The 23,755-nt window shown below is 41.6% G+C and overlaps 1 protein-coding gene across 2 annotated transcripts in view; it reads left to right on the forward strand.

Annotated features, from left to right (window-relative positions):
* The window catches only part of WNT7B (Wnt family member 7B), a 98,774-nt gene that overhangs the window by 73,175 nt on the left and 1,844 nt on the right, over positions 1-23,755 (forward strand). For both annotated transcript variants that reach the window (XM_074590384.1, XM_074590377.1), the window contains exon 3: positions 12,046-12,317. In XM_074590384.1, the coding sequence (XP_074446485.1) occupies positions 12,046-12,317 (272 nt within the window). The remainder of the gene's footprint in view (positions 1-12,045; positions 12,318-23,755) is intronic.

A 23,755-nucleotide genomic window follows, 5' to 3' on the forward strand; every position in this document is an offset into this window, starting at 1 on the left:
CTGTTGCAGTGAAAAATACAATGTGACAGATCATTATGCCATTTTATGATATTTCTCTGGATTCAGGTTGGAAATCTGACAAATACTTTAAATAAATATTTATTTATTACCTCCTGTCTATACCAAGTAAGACGCCTAGTGCATGCAATTCAGTTTAATTAAAGATACTGCTGCTCCTCATAAACCTTATTTTACATATGTCATGAGTAAGCAGAATTAGTACTTTATTTTATATAAAATCATCCTAATTCTGTACCTGATAGAATCAAATTAAATGATACTCTGAAAAAAAAAATTAGAAAAATACACTAGAAGTTATATTGTGTTCAGTAAAATATCTTTATCCTAATCAGTGAAACAAACAAAATAATCTTCTGGCTTTTAATGTAATGAAATCTTTTTCCCCAGTCAGAATATAAAACAGGATAAGGACTGATAGTAGAATGGTTTAAGGGTGGGGTCTCCTTTACTAAAACCACCGTATACCCTCAGCAATTACACTTAGATGCCTGCTGCCAGCAGATTTGGAAAGGCTCACTGTGCAGGGAAATCTGGCTTAACTCTCTGATGGGATAAGTTTAGACTCTCTCCCTTTCTTTGCATGTTCTACTCTCAGTTTTGGGGCTTCCCCATGCAGCTTGATAGCTTCTGGAACTCTTGCTTTTTTGGTGTCTAACTCTCTCAGTGCTCGGTAAGGCTGGATTCCTATCCCGGCCACATGGAAAATACTCGGTGGCGGAACATCTTAAAGACAGGCTTTAGAGCCAAAATCCCTTTGCAGATTTAGCTCTAAGTGTCTAGCTATTGCCCTATAGATTTAATTAATTTTGTATACTGTAAACATTGGCATCTAATCTGAATACAGTGCCTCGTACCTGCAAAATGTCTTGGGCTAGGCTTGCTTGCTACTGCTCTTGCTTTCTATGTGTTTCCAAAAGGGGATTTCTAGATTAATACGTATGTATATCAAACAACTGTGTTGGCTAACGTAAGAAGCGAGTACAAGAAAAAAAGTCTATGCTGACAAACAGAAGAAGCCAGCTGTTAAGGCCCTGCTTAAAGTTGCACATGTTTTACTAGTATCAAGAAATGTTATCGACTCCAAATGGGGACATGAAAATATTTAGCATCTCTCTGAAACAGAAGCAAATGCAATCTCAGCAAAAATTCTGGCAAGACGCTTAAATTAGTTTGTTTTTTTCAAATCAAAAGTAAAGGAAGGATGTGGATCTAATGCTATGCAGGTATGGCGTGTGAGGAGGTGTGAGCGCAGAATGTTAGGAGAGGACTCTAAGTGCCGTGTACTGGCAGGTGGGGTGATGCTGAACAATTCTTTGTCCAAATCCCTTTATGGCTCTGGCAGTAGCCACAACCAGTTCAATACTATGCTACATCAGTATGTGGAAGTGCAGAGCAAAGAAGCCCCAGTCCCAGGGGCTGCTGCTTCTTTCCTGGAGCTCTCCTGTCCCACCGTGCAGCTGCACAGACATCCTCCCTGAAAACAGGGTTGAGTTTGTGTTTCAGTTGTCAGTTGAGAAGTCTACATGTAAATTCCTCTGTGGCCTCCCCACAAAGAGAATCCAAGAAGATGACAGCTTGTTCTCTTATAGGTCCTTCTCCCTTAGGGATAAATGCCTTAATCTCCTCGTGCCTTGTGCAAGAAAGATAATAGTGTCTCTCTTCTGTTGCCCTCTCCAGCTGAAAGACACAGCTTCTTCAGGCAAGGACTACCTTTGTGCACAGACACAAAGATTTGTGTGTAACACCAATTTCAGGTGTGTATCACGTAGTATATCTGTAATTTGATAATTATGGCAAAGTGGCCCTGGCCCACTAATAAGCTCTGCACAATATATTGAGGGAACGTTCATGATTTAACTAACTCGCCTCAAGAAATTCTGAAGCAAGAGCTGAAATTTCATCTGCAACATACACAGACGTTCGCACCCACAGATACCCACCCTCAGACACTCTGGCATGCCCAGGTATAGGAGCTTAGTGCTTACAACTACTCATAATTCAGTGAACCCTTTAAAAGGTGTTATTATTTAACATGTTTCTACAGCAAAGCACAGGTGTGCACAGTGATTTATAAAAGAATACAGACATGACCACTGCCCTCAGGGATTTGTTATCTAGGTTAGAAGTGACATAAGATAATACAGGAAAAGATGACTTCATGCAAATGGAAGTGCAGATTTATTTCTAAAGAGGTGTTCTTCAACACAGTATATTTGCGTGAGGCCACTGAAATGATTGAAACAAGTTAATTAAAATACTGATCCAGCAGAGAGTCCACTGAGAAGGTCTGATTCGGCAAGGTGATTACTTCTTAATATTCCTGAGCGTGGTAGTAGGGATGACAGAGTATTTGTGAAACTGGGTCCATAGCAAAGTCAAACATAATCGCAGAATCATAGAATAATTTAGGTTGGAAGGATTCTCTATTGACAGCCCAGGAGAATAACCATTCTTACCTGATTCACTCACTAAAGGCTCAAGCCTATACAATCCACATACGTGAAAATCTTAGTGACTAAAACGATTTGGTAGCAACCTACCCTGCTGTTGTATCCTACTAAATTGAGCATCAAGTTGACTTGAAAACAAATTTACTTTAAAAATGTGGTAATATTGTCCTACATTTCCCTGACAGGTTCAGAGTGGAGGTTTGTTTTCTGCTGTTTTGGGTTTTTTGGGGGGTTTTGGTTGTTGTTTTTTTTTTTATGATATAGTAAGCATATTTTCTATTTCTTATATTGGTACAGGACATTTCCCTCGGTGAGCACCACATAGGTATCTCAGAAACCTTTAACAGGCCATACTGCAGTGCAAGAGCACTATCAAGAGCAAATCTAAAATAAGAAAAATATGTGCCCACATACTGTAGCTTCCCTTCCCTTTTTCTTAAATATTGTTTTTATTTTTCCCTGTGAAATGACCTTAAATAAAAGAGACCATAATGTATTGGCAGATCCTACACATAAGAACTGTTATTGTTAATAGATTGACGCGGTTGAATTAGATTAGAATAGAATAGAATAGAATAGAATAGAATAGAATAGAATAGAATAGAATAGAATACGACATCTGGTTCCTTATAGCCCCATTTAATTTAAGGACGTTAGCATACTTTAGGACTTAGTCTCTCTGAGATGCCTTCAGGAGTCCATGCTTTCCAACAAGGGGTGCAAAGAACTTTTAAAAAATCCCAGTATGCTGCAAGATGGCTCCGTCTGAGCTTTCACATATTACAATATATCAAACCACTAGTCATCATTGAAAAGAAAAAGCGCCAAACATTCAGCAGGGAATCATTAAGTCCCCACAATGGGACGTCAGTAGGTCCAGAAGAGAGCACAGGCAGGAGACGATCTCTCTGCTCCAGCTATTGCTTCCCACATACTACTTTGACAGTATGAGCAGTAGCATTGTGAAAACACAGCCGTCTGTGACACTGCACAGGCTTTTCTCAATGGTACACTGTATCTGGGAACTACCCCCTCATGCTTTGTGCACTGTGTATTTCTCAAGCCATGCTCTTGTGCATTCTTTAACTGAGTGCTTAGCACCATGTTCTGATTAAACCCTGACAAAATCAAGCAGTGGGGCTTTGGGATCAAAACTTAATTTCCCCATTTGCTGTCAGAATGAGATACAGATTGTTTGTTAGGGCCGAGTTAGTAAGAAATACTTGCTACAACAAATACAGTTTTACAGGGGAGACACCAAAAATGTCATATTTCTGTGGGCATCTCTAAACGTCCACTCAAAGGTCACAGCCAACTTACTAACCTGACAGGAGCTGTCCCAGAAAATTCCACCAAGGGACATGCTGCCAAAAGACAGTCAAAAACACAACAGAATTATGCTCACTTTGGAAGAGAAATGCTGACTATTGTTAACGGTTGCCAGTAGTTAACTGAATATCTTTAGGGGCTAAATTAAATAAAAAAGCCCTGTAAATTGTTAGAAGCCTCATTACAGAAACCACTGTGAAAATTACCACCAAGTCTTTAGAAAATAACCATGAAATTGGAAAAATGCTTGAAAAAATGTGAAAAGCAGAGGCATAGCAAATAGCTTTTTAATAGACATGCTTTCAAAAGTATATAAACAGTGACAGCAAGGAGCTGCAAAAAGGCAAGTGTGAAATAAGTCTGGCTCATGCACAGCCCATTCTAAAAGAAAATTTGACAAACCCGCATGAGCAACAGAAAACAATCCAGTTGACAGAGTGATTCCAGACTGATGGCCAAATTTCTGGCATCTCCAACTACAAAAACTTAGTGGGAGTCTAGAGATGAAAAACGCTGAATAAGAGAAGAATCGGTAAATAAACCATTATGTCATAGCACTACACATTCTCGGCTTTGAAATCTGCAATGTTCTCCATCCCAACCGTGTGTAATCGGAAATAGACATCATGAGCAGTCTAGGAAGAAGGTGTTGAAACCACGTGCAACTCCTGCTCTAGCTTTATCTAGATAAAGCAAAATTAAGGCTATTTTGATCAGACTGTGGCAGGAAAAAAAAGATTTTAGAGAGGAAATGGGAAACAAATACATAGTGTAAAGAGAACATTACCCAATGTGACTACTGGAAGACTCCATCAGATTTGACCAGAAAGTAACAGATATTCGACCTGCACCAGGTTCATCACTCTGGAGCCTTTCTGAGCACAGGTGCTACAAGAAGAACCTCATGACCACAGATGACTATATCTGTTTTTTGACAACAGGCTACACACTAATCATTCAGTCAGTACTTTGTCAATGAGTGGAAGATGAAGGAAAAAACCCAGTCCACTACTCAGTTGAGTGGACCCCTGAGGAGAGTGTAAGCCAAGAATAACGTCAAGAAGGCCAAGCAGTTCTCACTTCAGCTTTCACTAAAAAGGTCAATGGTGAGCAAGCAGATGGTTACAGAACTAATATCATCGACAGAGGAATACCATCTCAGCATTGGATTGTCCAGGTTGAATGCTTTCCAGTTAGCTGTCCCTCATCTCAGAACATTTAATGACGTCATGTTAGACCCATTAGTCCTGACATCCACTAGTGCTGAAAAGTTGTGGAGAACTCCAATTAAGAGTTGAAAAGACAAATGTATTTCCTTTGTCTGAAAGAAAAAAAGAAAGGAATTACAGGACCAATCAGCTTAACTTCAGTAAATGAAAAAATATGGGAACAAAACCCCATTTGTAAGCTCATAACTGAGAACAAGGAGATGAGTAACAGTCAACAAGGATCTGTCAAGAACAAATCATGTTAAACCAATCTAATTTCCTTATTTTGCCACCCAGGGCCTCAGAGGCAGAGAAGCAGCAGTTTATACCATATATCTTGGACTTAAGTGAAGCTTTTGACACTGTTTTAGAAGACATTCTCATAGAAAAACTAAGGAAAAGCTAACCAAATGGTTACATACTTCTGGAAATGGTACGTGGAGGGTAGCTATAAAAATGGAAGGATGTACTAACTGGGTTTCCTTTGTGATCTGTGCTGGATCTGGTACCAGTCAGTATTACACTCTTGACTTGACAAAGGGAATAAGCTGTGCATGTTGAATTTAAAAATGATGTCAGGCTGGGAGGGACTGTAAGGATGCCAGAGGAAGTTTGGGTCAAAATTGAAAATGATCGTGGAGAAATGGTCCAGAAAAGAAGAAAAAGGAAAATAAAATGAAGAAAGAGGAGGCAAATCAGAAAGGCAAATACATGGGGTTCTATACATGGGAATAATCAGCTACACAAATGCAAGATGGGAAACATCTGGTGTGATAGCAGCTGCAGAGAAGACTCAGCTGCAAACTGAGTAAGAGTCAAAAATGTCCTGCTGCTGTGAAAACACCATGCTGGCATGAGTAAACAGGAGTGTAGCATGTGAGACATATGAAGTGCTCCTTCTGCTCTAGCCCCCAGCAGGCAAGGCCTCAGCTGCGGCTCCCTATCGCATCGCCGGCACCACACCACAAGGCCAGTCCGTTGGGAGATCTGGAGGAGAGCACAGGGAATGATCACAGCTCCTGAAATTGCTCTGCAAGGACTGACAATGGAACACATCTGGAAAGGCGTGGAAGTCTTTAAATATTTAAAGACTGCTGCTAGAAGGGAGCAATCGGTCCTTAGCATCTGTACAGAAAGAAGCAGTGGGTTTGAGTTCAGAAAAATAGTTTCAGGCTACTATTAGTAAAACGTGTACCAAAAGGGGTCCTGAGGCACTAGAATACACTGTGGAATGCCCACCCCTGAAGATCTTTAAGGACAGGATAAATAAAAAGCTGTTGTGAAGGACACCTGTGTTACTAGCCTATGTTAGGGTTGAGGGAAGGACTAGAGACCCTCCTGAGGTTCCTGCCAGCCCTGCTTTTCTGTGGTGTTTTTTCTGCTTGTACAGTCTGATTTCAGTGGTCAATAGCAACACTACAGGCCTGGGGAAGAGTGGCTGGAAAGCTGCCTGGTGGAAAAGCTCCTGGGGGTGTTGGTCGACAGCTGGCTGAATATGAGCCGGCAGCGTGCCCAAGTAGCCAAAGAACGCCAATAGCATCCTGGCCTGTATCAGAAATAGTGTGGCCAGCAGGACTAGGGAAGTGATCATCCCCCTCAGCACTGTGAGCCTGCACCTCGAGTACTGTGTTCAGTTTAGGACCCCTCACTACAGGAGAGACTTTGAGGTACTGGAGTGTGTTCAGAGAAGGGCAACAAAGCTGGTGAGGGGTCTGGAGAACAAGTCTTATGAGGATCGGCTGAGAGAACCCGGGTTGTTTAATCTGGAGGAAAGGAGGCTGAGGGGAGACCTTATCGCTCTCTACAGCTACCTGAAAGGAGGTTGTAGAGAGATGGGGTCAGTCTCTTCTCCCAAGTAACAGGCAGTAGGACAATAGGAAATGGCCTCAAGTTGTGCCAAGGGAGGTTTAGGATGGATATTAGGAAAAAAAGTTTCACAGAAAGGGTTATCAAGCATAGGAACAGGCTGCCCAGGGAAGTGGTTGAGGCACCATCCCTGGTGGTATTTAAAAGACAGTGTAGATGTAGTCCTTAGGGACATGGCTTAGTGGTGGACTTGGCAGTATTAGGTTAACTGCTTGACTCAATGATCTTAAAGGTCTCTTCCAACCATAATGATTCTGTGATTCTATGATAGCTCTGATATGCAGCACCACTACACTAAATTAGAGGGATAGAGAAATTAAACCTATCCCTGCTTATAGATTATAAACGAAGAAGCCCCACATTAGTTACACTGAAAATGCAAATAGAGAAAGGATCTGCTCCAGACAGTGAGAAAACTCTCACTGACTTGTACTACCTTTGGATCGAACCCAAAGAGAAGAGCCTGTACTATTCTCTTTGAGAATTGCTAATGAGAGTGCTGAATAAAATACAAAATTACAAAGGAACTAAACTTGTCTGTGAAAGTCTTCATCCAGCCCTACTTGGGGTACTGTTGTCTGAGATTTTGTTTACTCATCTAGATGTATCTATTGTCTTTTGCCCATGCGAAAGAAGACTTGTTGAAAAGAATAATTTTGGCAAAAAAAATCAAACTTCTGCTGTGGTTCATTTCTTCTCACCACTGATATATATTGTATTGTGTCGTATAATCAATCTGGTGTCTACAGATGGTGTAAGTACATGAGGAATTTGTTTTGTTTAACAGCAGCGTGTAGTATTTTTTCTCTATCATTGTTGATCCAAGATTTAGCAAATTACTGGCTAAACAGTGTAGATTCTACAACTTAATACTTCAAGTTACATTACAGTTCTAGCGGCTGACATTCAGTGGCACTCTTATTCATCTAGCTGCTGACATTAGACATTTCAGAATGATGTGTAGACTAGTAATATTCTCATCTAGCTACCCATAAAAATAGATGCCTTGCTAATAACTATGAAATACTTCAATCATTAACCCTGCACTCACAGCTGAATGACCAAAAAATATATTTAGCATATATGATTTTCAGCTGATTGTGGGTACATGCTGAAAATACGCTGCTGAATGTGTGCATGCTCGAATGTAGTAACCTACAGAAATTATGGAACTTGCAATAATTTTCACATCAGACTGTACTAAGTTTAGTGCTTAGTTCGCAGTCTAAAACTTAGACAGAGATGACATCTAAGTTAGGGGTAAAGTATAGGCTGCTCCACAACTCCAACAACAGATAAATAGGCTCCTCTCACCCTATCTGCCAGAAATCACGCCTTTTAGGAAGCAATGTTCCAGTATCTGTCCGTCTGAGCAGCAACTGCCTGCATTGCTGGGTACTAGAGCGCTTTTAAAATACAGCCCTCAGTTAGAATGCAAATGAACTGAAGCAAATGGCAGTAACTCAGACCAGCAGACCACAAGGAAGACTTCTCTCACGGCCTGGCAGATTGTGAGAAGTGACCTTCAGCACCTTCACCAAAGACATAAGCTTCATTTCAGTTAGTACTGATGGTGGTCTCTTATTGGGGTTATTAGATCAGGCAGTTATCAGATCAGACAGAGTGACATTCACGTTACTCATGAAACCATTCGTTCTGTGTTTTGGGAATTAAATCAGAAAACTGCCATCATTGACGCAGGCATTTCTAAGGGGAAAATGGGTGAATCCAAGGGTTGCACAAAAAAGTGTCTTTTCCGCCAAAATAAAGCCTCAAAACGATTATACAGGTCTACATGACAGAAAACACTAAAAAGTCGAACAAGAATTTTTCTTCTGAGACACAGATCGTGAGCATATATGGTGCCAAATAACTAGGTGACCAGGATATTCACTGGAAAAAGAAGAATCTAGCTTCAAAGTTGGGTCAAATCCCAAATCTTCTGCTATTTATAATCTTTCTCCGTTTCATGAATATCGCTGGAAAGACTTGTCTCTGTTTCATTGCCGAACAAGAATATTTTTGAAATCTCAGAAAATTCCATAAAATGAGATTATTGTTCTCCATTCAGGTATCACAGCAATCATTACTTAAATATTTTTAGCTGCCTAACAAAGACTTGCTTAGAACAGATTCCAAGCGATGACATGCTAATGGAAAGCTTTGTGTACAGCAGAGGCACTATTTGAGCGCAGAGGTTCCCCTCCCTCCCCCATCAGCATTTTCTGATAGACTCTACTGATCCTAGGACTTTAGAGAACTGCTGAGGTAATGCTTATGCTGAAGTTCAAGGAAAGTTTTGGAACATCCTCTAGTCAAAAAAAACTAAAGTCAAAAGCTTTAATTCTTAGCAGGACAACTTAACTTGCAAAAGGAATCTGATTTTCAAGCCGGATCTTATTTCTGAGCCCTTCTTATTTTAGAACAGCATTGAAACAGAAGAGTAATCTCTTCAGAGAGTCAATATGTTTTCCATTTGGTATTATCCCATGACTTGAGATAATTCTGTCACTGCTATAGTTCTCAAGTGGGTGAAGGAAGGATGTTTTCCTCTGTTCCTGAAGGTAATCAGGGTGGAATGGGAATCAGGGAAAGCGAAATGCAGATAAAGACAGGATATTCTTTAGTTTTACAAGACTGATCAAGGGAAGCGCCGTGTGAAAACTCACGGACAGGTCACAGACACAAGTGGCCATGGTAAAATGGCTTACTTTCTACTCTGGATACACGTGGAATACATTGAGCTTAAAAATAAAACATAAGCAACCTCTCTCTGGTTAATCTCTGAGTAAATCTACTAAGCTGTAGCTCACAGCTGGTCTGCTCCCTGACTGGAATATGTTTCTGCTTGTTTATAAGTGTTTCTACATGTGTTTCAAAGGTGTCTGAGCTCAAAAAATTTCCTGGGTCTGGTTTTGCATTCTCATTTACTCTCACCCTGAAAAGGAAGGAATATGTAGTTTCGATTACATGTCATATTTACAATCTTTCAATCTATACAGTAAGAACAGATTATTATTTTTTTCTTTGAAAGCGGACGAAGAAAGAAATCCTGACAGTCAACAGGATACCTTTGAAAACACAGGTCTTGGCTTTGACTTCAGCAGACGGGTGAAGAAGAGAGTGAATGTCGATATGCGTTTTTAGAGAACACACTAGGAACTAGAACAGAGGTTCCCAAACTTTTTTGGATTGCTATCAACCCTCAGAATTTCTTGCGGACCACCAGGCATCATTATCATCAAACTTTTAATTGAAAACACTATTAAAAACAGTGTTTAATATGGCTCTGTGGATTAGCTGTGAACCCTTTGCCGTGGCCTCCTGGACCACCAGTGTTCTGCGGACCACGGTTTGGGAACCACCGAACCAGACTGCACACATAGTACATCCCTACAAAACACTTCTGTGTCTGAAAGCAAAGTCAGTCCTTCTGTTGCACAATTTACTCAAATAATACACAAGTCAGTTTAACCTTGTTGGTACCTGAAGAACACAGTACCCTTTTATTTTTCTCTTACCTTAATTCTCTTTTTTTATTGCTTTGGAGAAACCAGTAAATGGTGCCAAAAACCAGTTTACGATTGTTTCTTGTAGGATCTTTCTCATATCCGGCAGCGGTGTAACTTTTCAGGAAGCTATCTATGAAAATAAGAAATAAAAACCATAAAACCCCCCACACTGTGCACTGATAATTCCAGAATAGTTACCATATCTGTGAATCCTAAAATAAAAAAAAAAAATTAAAATAGCTCCTAAGTTTTTGTTTTGTATTGTTTTGTTTTGGTTTGGGTTTTTTTGTCTTTGTTTTGTTTTGTTTTGTCTTTGTTTTGTTTTTTTCTCCTCTGGAAAATTTCTTCTTTTTTTTTCCTTCCCAAATCCATTAACGATGTTAAAGCTCTGTGTGTGGTCATTAAAGCATTTCAACAACTTTCTGCAAATTCTTTACAGTTATTCTTTGGCTGTGGTAGTACAAGATTGTCTGTTTATCACCAGATAAACACACAGAAGAAAATAAGGATAGTGCTGAGAAGGGAACTTGTAGGGAAACATTATAAATAAGAACTGCAAAACACCATGGGCCATGATTCAGCCCTACCTTAAGTCAGTGACAGAGTGTGATATCACGTGAGAGCATGAATGGGCTGTAGCATCCCTTTCGGTCGTTCTGCCTCTGTATCTCCTTGCGTATGTGCATCCCACAGGCAACTCAGCCAAACAGTGCCTAGTGAAGAAAGGGGGGTCTATTTGTCTCTCTCCATATCCTCAGCTATAACAGGGAACCGGGAATGAGGAACCTTGTCAACTAGTGTCATCGTAGAAAAACAAAAAAGCTTTTTTTCTAAAAGGACTTTTTTTCTAAAGAAGACTGTGCTTCTATGACAGTATCTCACTTGTTCTGGAGGGGAAACAATGCTCCCACAGCACTTCCATACCCGTCGTATGCTCAATAGCTGAGGTAATGCAGAGGTTTGAGTCAGAGTGAGAGCGGAAGAGAGTAGTTACAGCAAAACTAATACGCAAGAGAAGTCAGCAAAGGAAAGGGGTAGTCTCTACCTTACCTTGAAAGAAAGCAAAGCCTTCCTGGCTCTTGTCTCTACAGGTCTCTCTTCCAATACTTTACATCCAGCATCACTAATGGGTGCTACTGGAGTGTTTATAAAGGTGGATTAATAATCTTCCCCATTTGTGTCCTAGCACTCTTGCACATCCGAAAGGGTCTGGTATTTCTTAAGTTGCCTGAATGCTTTTCTGTTTCTATGCAGTGCCAATGGTTAGAGGTAACCAATGTTTTCCAGGGAGCACTGCCGCCAGTGACTCACTTATTAACCATCTGATATAGATAAAATTCAGCTTGCAAACCTGACTAGACAGTGTGAAAACAATCGTATTGCCTCACCTCACCACTGTCCAGACTCATTGCCAAATTGCCCTTTGGCAAAGGGGGTTAGATGGACTGTCATATGGCCGGTGCTTACCTGGGGTAATATGCCCCAGTTGAGCCAAGCATTTTAAACATGTATGTAATTCTGTAAGAATGAGAATTACCCACCAGAAGTAACGCCCTCCTCGCATTCCTGCCTGACACCGTTGCTGTAGATAATGTCTGTACTTTCTTTAGTAAGCGCTGCCTTTCTGCCAACCCACCAGCTTTTGGCTTCTCTCCACAGGAAGCAGGGAAGCTGCGTTCACCTATGCCATTACTGCTGCCGGGGTTGCACACGCTGTCACGGCCGCCTGCAGCCAGGGCAACCTCAGCAATTGTGGCTGTGACCGAGAGAAACAGGGCTACTACAACCAGGAGGAGGGCTGGAAGTGGGGAGGCTGCTCTGCGGATATCAGATACGGCATTGAGTTCTCCCGGAGGTTTGTTGATGCCCGAGAAATCAAAAAGAATGCACGGAGGCTGATGAACTTGCACAACAATGAGGCTGGAAGAAAGGTATTCCAGAAAGGACGAGGGATGGGGTAACGTGTGTGCTGGAGGACGGGGGGAGGCTGGCTTGGTGGCAGGAGGCATACCCCGAGAACTTACCCCTCTGCTGTTATCCCACACCCACATCCAGTTACCTGATGGCATCTAATGTTTACATTTTGTTGCTGTTTCTTTTTATTCAGAGCTGGCCACGTACTATAGATGCTCCCCTAAATGCTTCTGCTTCCTAAGCCTTCTTTCCAGTCCCACTGATAACAGAGAGGACTTTGTTGGAGCTGTTTGGCATAACATGTTTGGCATTTTTCATCTCCTTTGCAAAAACCTAGCAAGAGATGTCGAGGCTTGTGATGGGACAGGACTGAGTGTCTGCACTGCTGAACTCCCACAGCACTTGCAGCTATTTACTCCATCCAAAATCAAAACACCTCTTTGACCACAGCTGTAATGAAATACACACTTCATAGCAAAGGCACAATTGTCCATTTCGCACTGGTGGGCTACAAATGGCTGCATAAACATCACTTTGGAAGAAGAAAGAGTTTCATGTCTACAACCATGACTGAGTAGTTGTTTGCAATGGAAACAATACACATCATGGAGCTATGTCCATTGAATAATATTCCTCATAGCTCTCAAAGGTCGCCCTTTAAAAAGTATAATAAATCTTTCTGCATAATACGTACCTACCTCAGGAAAGATTTTACTATATGCTTCAAAGTATTTTCACCCAGGTAAAAAAATTGCTGGTTCTACCCTCCAGTGTTGCAGAAGACTCCAATATATCACTCCTCCCCATCTAGACCCCAAGGTTAGACTGAAATTTTCTCCCTTACTTTGTGTGCGCTTTCAGTCCTACACCAAACACTGGCTGCTGAGCTGGGCAGAGATGGTTAAGTTGGTGGTGACAGAAGCAGTACTATTTTCTCACTACCTGTGTTTTGGAGGATGCTTATTAGCACTGTTGTGCTTTAACCCCAGCTGGCAGCTAGAACCACAGAGCCACTTGCTCACTCCCCCCAGTTGTGATGGGGGAGAGAATCAGAAGAGTAAAAGGGAGGGAAAACTCAAGGGTTGAGATAAAGACAGTTTAATAGGTAGAGCAAAAGCCATGCACACAAGCAAAGCAAAATAAGAAATTCTTTCGCCGCTTCCCATGGGCAGGCAGGTGTTCAGCCATCTCCAGGAAAGCAGGGCTCCATCATGTGTAATGGTTACTTGGGAAGACAAATGCCATAATTGCGACATTCCCCTCTTCCTTCTTCTTCTCCCAGCTTTATATACTGAGCATGATGTCATATGGCATGGAATATCACCTTGGTCAGTTGGGCTCCCAACTTCCTGTGCCCCCCCACAGCCTACTTGCTGGTGGTGTAGTGTGAGGAGCAGAAAAGCCCTTGGCTGCTTAGCAACAACCAAAACCACCAGTGCACTATCACACTATTCCCATCCCTAGTCCAAAATATAGCTCTATAACAGCTGCTAGTAAGAAAGTTAACTCTATCCCAGCTGAAACCATGACATACCCAGGCCATGCAAGAAAACCTCCTGGGTATTGCAGTTGGTTGCGCACTGAAACTGAAGGTGGTGTACGAACAGTTATCCATTGGGATGAAAGTATTGCATAAATTCAAATTGGTAAAAGAGACCAGTTATGGGGCATAATCTCAAGTGTACAGAGAGGCTTGATACTGGATTAATGCACAATACTAGATTGATACTTTATACTGAGCTCTCCAGATGTGAAGGAGGCAGCTGACTGAAGAGCCAGGTAGAAAGGCATCCCTAAGAGCAGCACAATCTTTTTTTCCCAAAGCTTACTCGGTTAGGGGGTCAGAATACCTCACACTGCTGTATTGCAGCCTGGAAGATCCAGGTCTGATCACTTCTTTGGGCATTTCACCTTGGTGTCATGCATTGCATTTGGATGCAGAAGAAGATGGAAGCCACATGTTAGACTTGCAAGGGAGCATTTATTACCGCTAGATGCATTATGATCCCTGATTAAACTGGCGACCCTCTGTAGGGGGCACTGTGCCACCCCCATGGAGATGTTGATGCATGTCCTGTTTTGAACATGTTACAGACTAGATGTGAAAGAGGGACAAAAGAGCAAAAGCGGGTGCATAGATGGAGAAGAGCAAAGTCCCTTGCCCAAGGACAGAAGGCGGCTCCATATCTGAGGCAGGCACTGATCCCAGGTCCCCCACTTCTAAATATAGTCCAGTAACCACTAGACCACATTGCTGATTCTTATTAAGCAAATTATATTTTTACTCTTCATCAGAATTTCATAGGCAGGGGGACATAAGCAAACCAAAGAAGTGTGTGTTTTTATAAATATTTCTGCTAGCAGCATTCGTGCAAATGTATTTCTTTTAACATTTCTAAAAACATAATTTTCTGCAAATGTTCTTGCAAAACAAATGATAACGCTCACTTTTGTTCTTTTGAGATAGGAGTAAAAAGGCATGTAAATACCGACAATATAGGGTTTTTTTCCCCAAGTACCCTTTTTCATAAATAGTATTTTGGAATTCCCACACGTTTTTGTTGTTGGCAGTTTTCAGTAGTTATTTATACCCATATATTTTCATTGTAATCATTAATGCATCATATTGCTTTCAAAAGCTAAGGATTTGGTGCAGCTTTTTGTTTTTAAGTACAATCCATCAAATCCTGAGGAATGTGCTCATATAAAAGATGGTTTGGGGGCCATGTTTAGAAATAATGTTGGTGTTATGACATACATTCCCATGAAATGAATATGCAAAGTTGGACAGTATGTAATACTTAGTGATTTTGGTTCATCTGAGATCATCTGCTATTTGTATAAATTAGACATTATGAATTTGAGACTGACTGAAACTTTAGGTTAGAACAAAACTCTGGAAACTAGGATATACTTGCTTTGTTTTTTGGGTTGGACCTTTACGAAAGCAGCCACAGAGTTTTGTGCAATTTCAACATGAAATCACAAGTCCCTCCTGAGAATCCACACAAATTTGAAATCTGACCTACACCCACCTGAAATTTGGCAGTTTTAGGGGTCCTGGGTAAACCTGGATTGGATTTTTAGCCTAACACAAAATCTGAAAACAAGAAGATTTTGCTTATGTGTGGGTGTTATTCTGACATACTCCACAGGGTCCTTATTCACAATCAAGTTATGTCTCACACTGCATTCATGTCTTGGCACTGGTTGAAGCACAACACTGAACCTTCATCTTCCTCCTTTCCCCTTCCAACATCTCACGACACAACTGGGAAAAGCTCGTACATTTCTGAGTAAGACTCTGTCACTACCATCCTGCTGATGTGAATCTGACATGTCTTAAAATTTGGAAACAGTTTGGAGCCAAGCTTCTGGTTCATGACTACTGTTATTAAGGACCAAACTAAGGGTATTTTCCCCTCTTTTTGAACAGGAATAAAAGGTAAGAAGGAGACCATAGGCAACTCAGGTTATTTTTATTTTTTACCTCCCTGCTGCTTCAGAAGTTCTCAAATAATCTTTACAACTGTGGGGTGGGAATGCTGAGACAGTAAAGGAATTACATGTTTTTGTAGCTTCCTACAGAGATTCTGCCAACCACTAAAATATTTCTTAGTTCCAGTTCAATCTTATCCAAACTGGTGCAGGGAAAAAAATCCAACAACTTGATTATGTGAACATTGGTCCATTTCCCAAGGTCTTATATTTCATGGAGCTTTCACTATTAAAACCCCTCTCACGTTTAAATCTATAATGGTAAGGCTCACAATTCTTATTGAGTACTGGCTTAGTTCACACTGAATCGGCTTTTTGAGTTAGGTAACAACAATATTTAGCCAATAAATCTGCTATCTTCATTTTAGTCTTCTCTTTAAATCCCAGAGCCTCCTAAGAGATGAGGAAAAAAGGATGCAAAGAACTCCCACTCCCCCCTACTGTTATTTCCAACTTGCTGTGAAGTCAGTGGAAGACCTCTGATGACCTCACTAGACCTCTACCAGGTGCCCAGAAGATCATTGCTAGGACCATTATCCAGGACTCTGACCAGCAGTTTTGCCCCCAGAGCAATTATTTGGGTGCTCTTTTATACCATCGCATGGAATTTTTCATGTCCTGGGGCAGGAATTTTGCCCATCCTTAATCTCTCCCAGCACTTGTCCCAGACACGCCTGAGAGTTAGAGGCGTTTGTAACTATAGCAGTGACGACGATGTTTTGCTCTCACAGGGATGTTCTCAAAAGCCAGCCCGCTGGTATTTCACTGTTGTTAAAAATAGAGTCCTGAGGGATTTCTCTTTAAGGAAAAAACAGCACGGTCTATAAATAATTGCACAAAATTTGCAAACAGATGGCGGGAAATAGTTCTGGGGGCACAGCTGAGATGCTCAGCGCAACACTTTGGTACCTCCTTGAAAACAGACGATATTTAGGCTTTTCAGGGAATTTCTGATGACTCCAGAAAGAATGAAGCCCCCAGTTGCCCCACATTGCATCCCTTAATTGCTCTGCATTGCATTTCTAAGAACTATTTCAGCTAATGTCAAATTTGTGAAGTTTCTAGTAAATCTGTAACAAATAGCACCAGTGACAAAATAATAAGCTTGCCATTGGTGCCATTAGGAAGAAATAAATGCTTAGCGATTCCCAGTGACATGAGACGCTACCGATGGAAGATTTATGCTTTGCGGCAAAACAGCATCGTGCTGTGTAAAAGAGCGAAGTAGCTAACTTCACCACCATGTTTTAGATGGCCGCTATGACTCAGGATGGAAAGTACAAGTTTGATAAATGAAAACAAGCCCCCAAAGGAAGACTAGTGTAAGTCTAATGCAAATCTTACCGAAAGAATGGTTTGTTGCAAATCTGAATGATTACAGAGAGACCTGTGGGCAAAATTTTGATAGAGCAATGAAAAATTAAATACCAGTAAAACCAAGTAAGCTTTGATGCTGTTTTATGAGACAGCTTTCTACCATGTATTTTTAGAAACAAGTATCTTTATTCTGGGATAAATGAACTTAGAAAGCGTAACATCTGGGAACGCACGCCATTAATCTTAACTTTTTGTTGAAAGCTTCAAAACAATGACCGGCTCTCATGGGGAATCTCAATTACAAAAATGGGTTTTTCTGTTTGTTTGTTTTCAAGGGGGGGAGTTAAAAGAACAAGCTGACAAATTGGTAGCAGATCACAGCTTTTACCAAAAAGAAGAAAAGAAATGTTTCTAACAGTTTATCAATCAATTAGGCTCTTACGATAGACAATGACTGTGGTTATGTGGAGAAAAAGCTGGCCTATTTCTTTCCCTTCCAGAAACACGCCCATCACACTGGCTGCCAGCAATTCAGCCTGGTACCAGCCCAATATTTAGGCCTTTGTAATGTCGATGGGGTTTTCTTGTTGTTTTTTTGGAATGCCTGGAAGATGACAACATCTTATTTTACATTTCAAACAATAAGAGTATGGGGACAAAAAAAAAAAAAAAAATTCAGACTCTCTTCAGGAGAGATTAGTCAATTACTTGGGACAACATTTCCATCTAAGCCGTGGCTCGTTCTCACAGTTCCTGGCGCCACAGGACTGTGGTACTGGGAAGGGATTTTTGCTGACATGCTTTGGCGGTAGAACAGCTAATGAGGTGATTGGTTGGTCACCATTCACATTATATATATATATATGTATATTTATACACACGTACACACACATATATGTATATGTAGGCGGGCCAAGTGTGTACATAATTATGTATATTTATAGATATTTATGTGTTGTCTGTGCATAAAATGTGTAAGAAAGTGTTAGCTCACTTCACATGAAATATTTAAACTAATAAGCTCACTTCTGCAAGACACACAGCATGCCCTAATATGTTGCAAACTGCCTTCACTGTCACCTAACAGGACATAAAGGTTAGAAGAAAAACCCCAGAAAAAGACTCTGGACGAAATGTTCCAAAGTCGTAGTGGAGGCTGAATCCCAGTTTCAAAAGTGAAAGCCGACTAATTTGATGCTCCTATAAGCCTAAAATATTTTTCAAAATGCCACTTTGTGTCCTAAGTCATTTCAGCAATTTAAAGAATGTGACTTTCCAGGTTTTACAGCCCTGAGTCCATCATTTGCTGAAAGTTTCTTTCTCTGAAAGAGACAACCTATTTCACTGCACATCCCTTGAGAGAACACTGAAAGAAAAGCGTTTGATAGTTGTGCTTGACGGCGTACTTTCCGCTTTCCCACTTAAATTGATTTGCAGACAGATATAAATCCAATTTCAAAAAGTTTGGTGTTACAGCTTGGGTGGGTTGGATGGATAACTAGTGCTTATCCATATGTCCTGAATATGCAAGCTTTGGCTCGAAATCTCATGAGGATAGTTCTCCTGCTTCCAGTTGGGCTGGATTTACTAGCCTATTTTTTTCTTCCAGAAACACACCCTTAATATTGACTGCCAGAAGCTACATCTGGTACTATCTTACTTTTTGAACATTTTGCTTTAAAATTAGAGGGGGAAATAGCCAAATATTTTAGGACTTGCTAAATGGTTTTATTCTAGAAATGTGCATGCCCATGCATACCTTGCAATGTATGCAAGACACGTATCATCCATCTGGTAAAATGTTACTGCACCCTGTCCCCCCACCCCCCCAAAAAAAAAAACCCGCCCTGACATCTCTATATTGCTTGACAGAATAAAAACAGTAATGTAATGTTTTCACCCCTTTAAGATGATATTTAAAATTTTACCTTCAAGCTTGATAGCAAATTCCATAGAAATGACAGTAAAATACTGCAATTGCACTCATTTTGGGAATGATTTAAAAGGTGCTTCTCAAGTTTTTTTTTTTCTTTTTGCAACACTACACTGTAAAAATAAATTTCAGAAAGTTTTAACCAATTGCAGCAGTTTATTGCTCAAACTTAGAAGTTATTCTCTGTTTTTCTAGAAGGTAGGGAAGAGGCACAGATGGGTAAGGGTCTATAGCCCATCCCCACAGTGGTAGGGACTTTCATCTGATGAGCAGCAGGTCTCCAAATCCCAAGCTTATTTTCCTGCTAGCCAAGAGGAGAATTTAGGTAAAGAGAGCAGTGGGCCTCCTTCAGTTTTTTTAGTGCATTCAGTGGGTATACTACAAGGGTGGGTGCCTTGCCTAGAGAGACAGGTGAAGGGTAGGAGGAGGTGAATCGATGCCTCTTGGTACGTCAGAGGGTCCCCAGTCCTGCTGAGCATCGGCCAGTGCCACGGAAAAGCCATCTCGCGCCGTGGCTGGATAGTACCCGCTGCAAAGCAGAGGCTCCCTGCTCCCATCAAACTAAACAATAAGAAAAAAAGGGATGTGACAAGAAAAGGAGTAAGCAGAGTAATCCAGTTCCTCATCTCCCATCCCACAGGGTATAAACCCTGTTTTGATGCTCGATGGAGCAGCCTCACGGAGGAGCAGAAAGAAAAGTATGCGTCTGAAGCACCCACATTCCTCTCCTGCTGGCTCCCTGTCTTCTCTTCACGGTGCTGGGCACAACCTGAGGAGACATGACATGAAGTGCTCAATTTTGGCCTTCATGATCTGCTATTAGTGAAGAATATTTCCAGGACACTCGTATTAGAGGAGTAGCATTGCACCCTACTAATGTTAGTTACACCCCTGGCTAGCTAAGTTAAAAAGCCAAACCCAAGCAAACCCAACTTTGTTTCCCAGATGGGTGCATGGGATCAGCATTTTGACAGCAGTGGTGGACCCCAGGCTGCACTCAGACTTAGGTTCGGCATTGTCCGCGCGTCGTCGGCAAGCCATCAGCTCTCGTGGCTGCAGCTGCTCAAGTATCAAAGGGGTGGTGACATCTTATGACCAGAATCCACCTCTTTTGGAACTGGTATTACCCCCCCAAAAAGTTGATCACTTGCATATTTGATGGGGGGAAACTCCTAAAGTCTTCTATTTCTTTTTGATACTGCACTCGAAAAGTAATAGGGATTTTGTTACATTCAACATCTGGTCCAAAAATGTGCATTTCCACTAAGGAAAACACAAACCAGAAAAGGCAAGCCAAAACAAACACACACAAAATGTTACTATTGTTTTTACATATTTTATCCAGATAGGATTTTTAATATGTACAGAAACTGTATCTGATGCTATGCAGTTGGGTCTAGATATGGAACTTGAAAAGATTAATTTCTTTTCATGCGTATCATTTTGTTTTATTTCAGTCTTCGCAAGTCTTTTTCTACTTAACTGGCAACGGACAACCCTCAAATTGCATTTTCAGTGTATGATTTATATAGGTATAAAAATATGTGGGATAAGAAAGCTTTAACATTATATTTCACAATTCATTTAACAAAGTAGCAGTAGTTAGAAGATTTTACTTGGCAAGACCATACCGGGGTGGGAGTGGGCCTGTATGTGGAAAAGGGACCTAAGGAATGTTCCTACGATTAGTCTGAGGCAGCGCAGTCCAACGATGGGAATTTGCTCTCAGAGGTAGATCTTGCTGTAAACCATTCAAGATTAGATAGGAGGCACTGACATACATGACAAATGAAACTGCTGAGAGAGTGGGTCGTACAAGCTAATGATTTTCAATCTTTAATCAGGCACCTAGCTTGGCACAGTGTATTAGACTGAGTAAATAAGTACCTTTAAGGCTCAGGGTCAAAGCTTTGACGGGAATTTTGCCGAGGAAAAGTGAGCTGGAGGGACACTTAGGAAGAAAAACGTGAGTCGCTCTTCATTCACAGCATTGGGCGAACAGGGTCAAATCCTGTAAACTTTGCCAGGTCCAGTGGCACCTTGCTGGCAAGTGGGAAGCTGCTCGAGATGTACCACGCAGATAGACATACCTCTGGGAAAGCCGGAGCGTGCCGGCTTGTCAGCAAAGAGGAAAGCTCCGCAGCATCTGGGTGGAAAGAAGGAAAAAAAAAAAAAAATCTTGCTTAGAATCTGCTTAGTTTGGGCCTTGTATTCCCTGACCTCCAAGTTTTTGGGCACAATTTTATACCCACAGCTGACTGTGGGCACACAAATTATAGCATTCAGGAATTTAACTACCTGATGATTGGGCCTGTGCTCAGTGTTGTAACCCCAAGCATTCCACATTCATGAGAGAAGCCTCCAAAAAAATAAAAAAACCTGAGAGGTTGGCTTCAGGATCAGGAATTAATACTTTTCGAAACTTCTGCTTTTTTGAGCCTGCGTGGCTTTCATTTGCAAGTTCTTCCACGATCATAAACAGTGGGAACCTCTGAAAAAGTATAGCAGTGAAGTCAGATTTCTGTACAGCAAAATGACTCACAAAAACTGGACCTTCATGAAGACAACAACAAAAAAAGAAATCGAGACCTGAGATAAAGTTGCTGGAGATTGCACTACAGAGGGTGTCAGGCAGTGCTGTATTTAAATGGCAGCGTCTCACCCAAAGGCAAACACACCCAGGCAAACATAGATAGGCACACACATCCATATATAAATATACATATACATATACAAAGGTACCACCTAGAACACCAGAATGGGTGACATCTTGGTTTTTTTCAGGAATAATGACACTTTTAGTTGTATCAGGGAAGCACGTCCATCAGAGAGATGGAGGATCCTTGGGACGGTGTCCAGAGTGTCGAGCCCCCACACAAGGCAAAGGTGCCTCACAAGCTTCACCCCCTCCCGCTCTCTGAGCAAGTTACTGACGTGGCCTTTTCAAACTGAAAAACCGGCACCACAAACACGTGCAGAACCTGACAAAACACGTATTAAACCACAAACCTGCGCTTCGCCAAGGTTTACTACTTAGGGAGAAAAAGGAGCACGAATCAATCAGGTGTGGCAGACCCATCCCATTTGGTAACGCTTTCCTGGAAGTCCTTGGATCGTAGTGCTCTTTGGTGAAGGCATAGAAGAGGTTGTCTCCAGCCACCTTTTGTCACGGATTTTGCTACAGTCCTTGTGGCTGCAACTGCTTGTTGATGCATTGTTGAGAGATGTAGAAACAGGGTGGTTTAAAAAACCCCACCCCACACTTCAGCAATATCAAGCAAAATTTATTAGCACTTTTCTACATATCTACATGCACATCTAAATACCAATAGATTATTTCAACCCAGATTTGTGGAATAGGATTTGAATCTTGTTTGGGGGTCTTTCAAAAATCCCATCCTTCTGCACAGGCACGAAGTAGAGACAGAGGAATCCTGAAAGGCCCTGGAATATTTCCCACGGCATTCCTCTACTCACTGCCACTGAGATGCTGCTGCTGCTGCTGCAGCAGAAGGTGGCAAGTTTTCTGGCTTCTCTTTTTTCCGTAGGGAAGGTAGGAAAGTGATACAGCTTGTTGGAGAGCAGAGGCTGTTCCAGTGCTCATCACAGCCTTGCTGCTGTTCTTTTTAGAGTAGTTGCAGCTATAGGAGCTTCTTGCCTAACCCAGTAAACCTTCCTGGAAATCACCCTTTCTGCCTCTGAAAGGCTAACTTGACCTTGACCTGGGAAAAGCCTGTGTTTCCAGAAGGTCTAAGGTATTTTTGACTAGGATGCTCAGCTAACTTGTACTTGCTACTGTATGTTGGCAAGGGAGAATCAAAACCAAATATTCTCTTTAATATTGAAACCCCAGAAATCTGGGAAAAAACAAAACATACAATTTAAGTGAAACTCAAACAACTCAGGAGGGTGCCCTCTATTTGCAGGGATAACCAGATCTGTACAGCTTTTATTTTAAGGCCAGTTTCTTAAGCAGTAAGCATTTTTTACTTCCCTTCTACTTCATTATGCCATTGTACTCAGATTTCGGCCCTTTTATCCTTTGCCCATTTCAGTCATGTTCTGGGATCTGCAATGAAACCACTACAGGAGATGGTCTGCAGCATCAGTAATGCTTTAGGACAAGCTCGGTAGCTCGTATTTCTTTGTTAGCATCCCATTGCGAAGGGGAAAGATCGCTTTGCTTTGTTCTTAAGGCTTGATTTTCTTAAGCTAATGGTGACTGTGGGTGTAATTGTGGTCAGGCTTAAGTGGTAGCACGAGGGCAGAAAAACAGAGGCGCTTCCGTGAGACCGGTTTCCCCTCTGCCGTGCACACGGGCATCTGCTTGCCGTTCCCCCGGGCGTAGCCCCGCGTCCGGGGAAGGAGGGATGTGCCAGCAGTCGAGCATCTTGGCTGCAGCGGAGGCGGGAGGTCGGGAGTGGAGCGTGAGCCCAAGCACCCGCCAGTGCTTGGGTCCCTTCTAGGGACCATCTGACACTGGATTAACCTCCTCTAGATTAATCTCCTTTAGCAATAGCAATAATAAATACTCTCACTTCTCTCTGGCTGGCAGCTGAGCAGGACCCTTCACTGGGTTTTATAATCCTCTAGTGTTGCGCAATCGTTGCTTTGGTGCAAAAAAGGTATATGTGGCTGAACGAACGTTTGCTTGATATTTGGGCTAGATGCTGCAGAGTGCTGCTTCTAAAGGGGATCGTATGCTCT

Source organism: Larus michahellis, chromosome 1 (genome assembly GCF_964199755.1).
Source record: "Larus michahellis chromosome 1, bLarMic1.1, whole genome shotgun sequence".
Classification (NCBI taxonomy): domain Eukaryota; kingdom Metazoa; phylum Chordata; class Aves; order Charadriiformes; family Laridae; genus Larus; species Larus michahellis.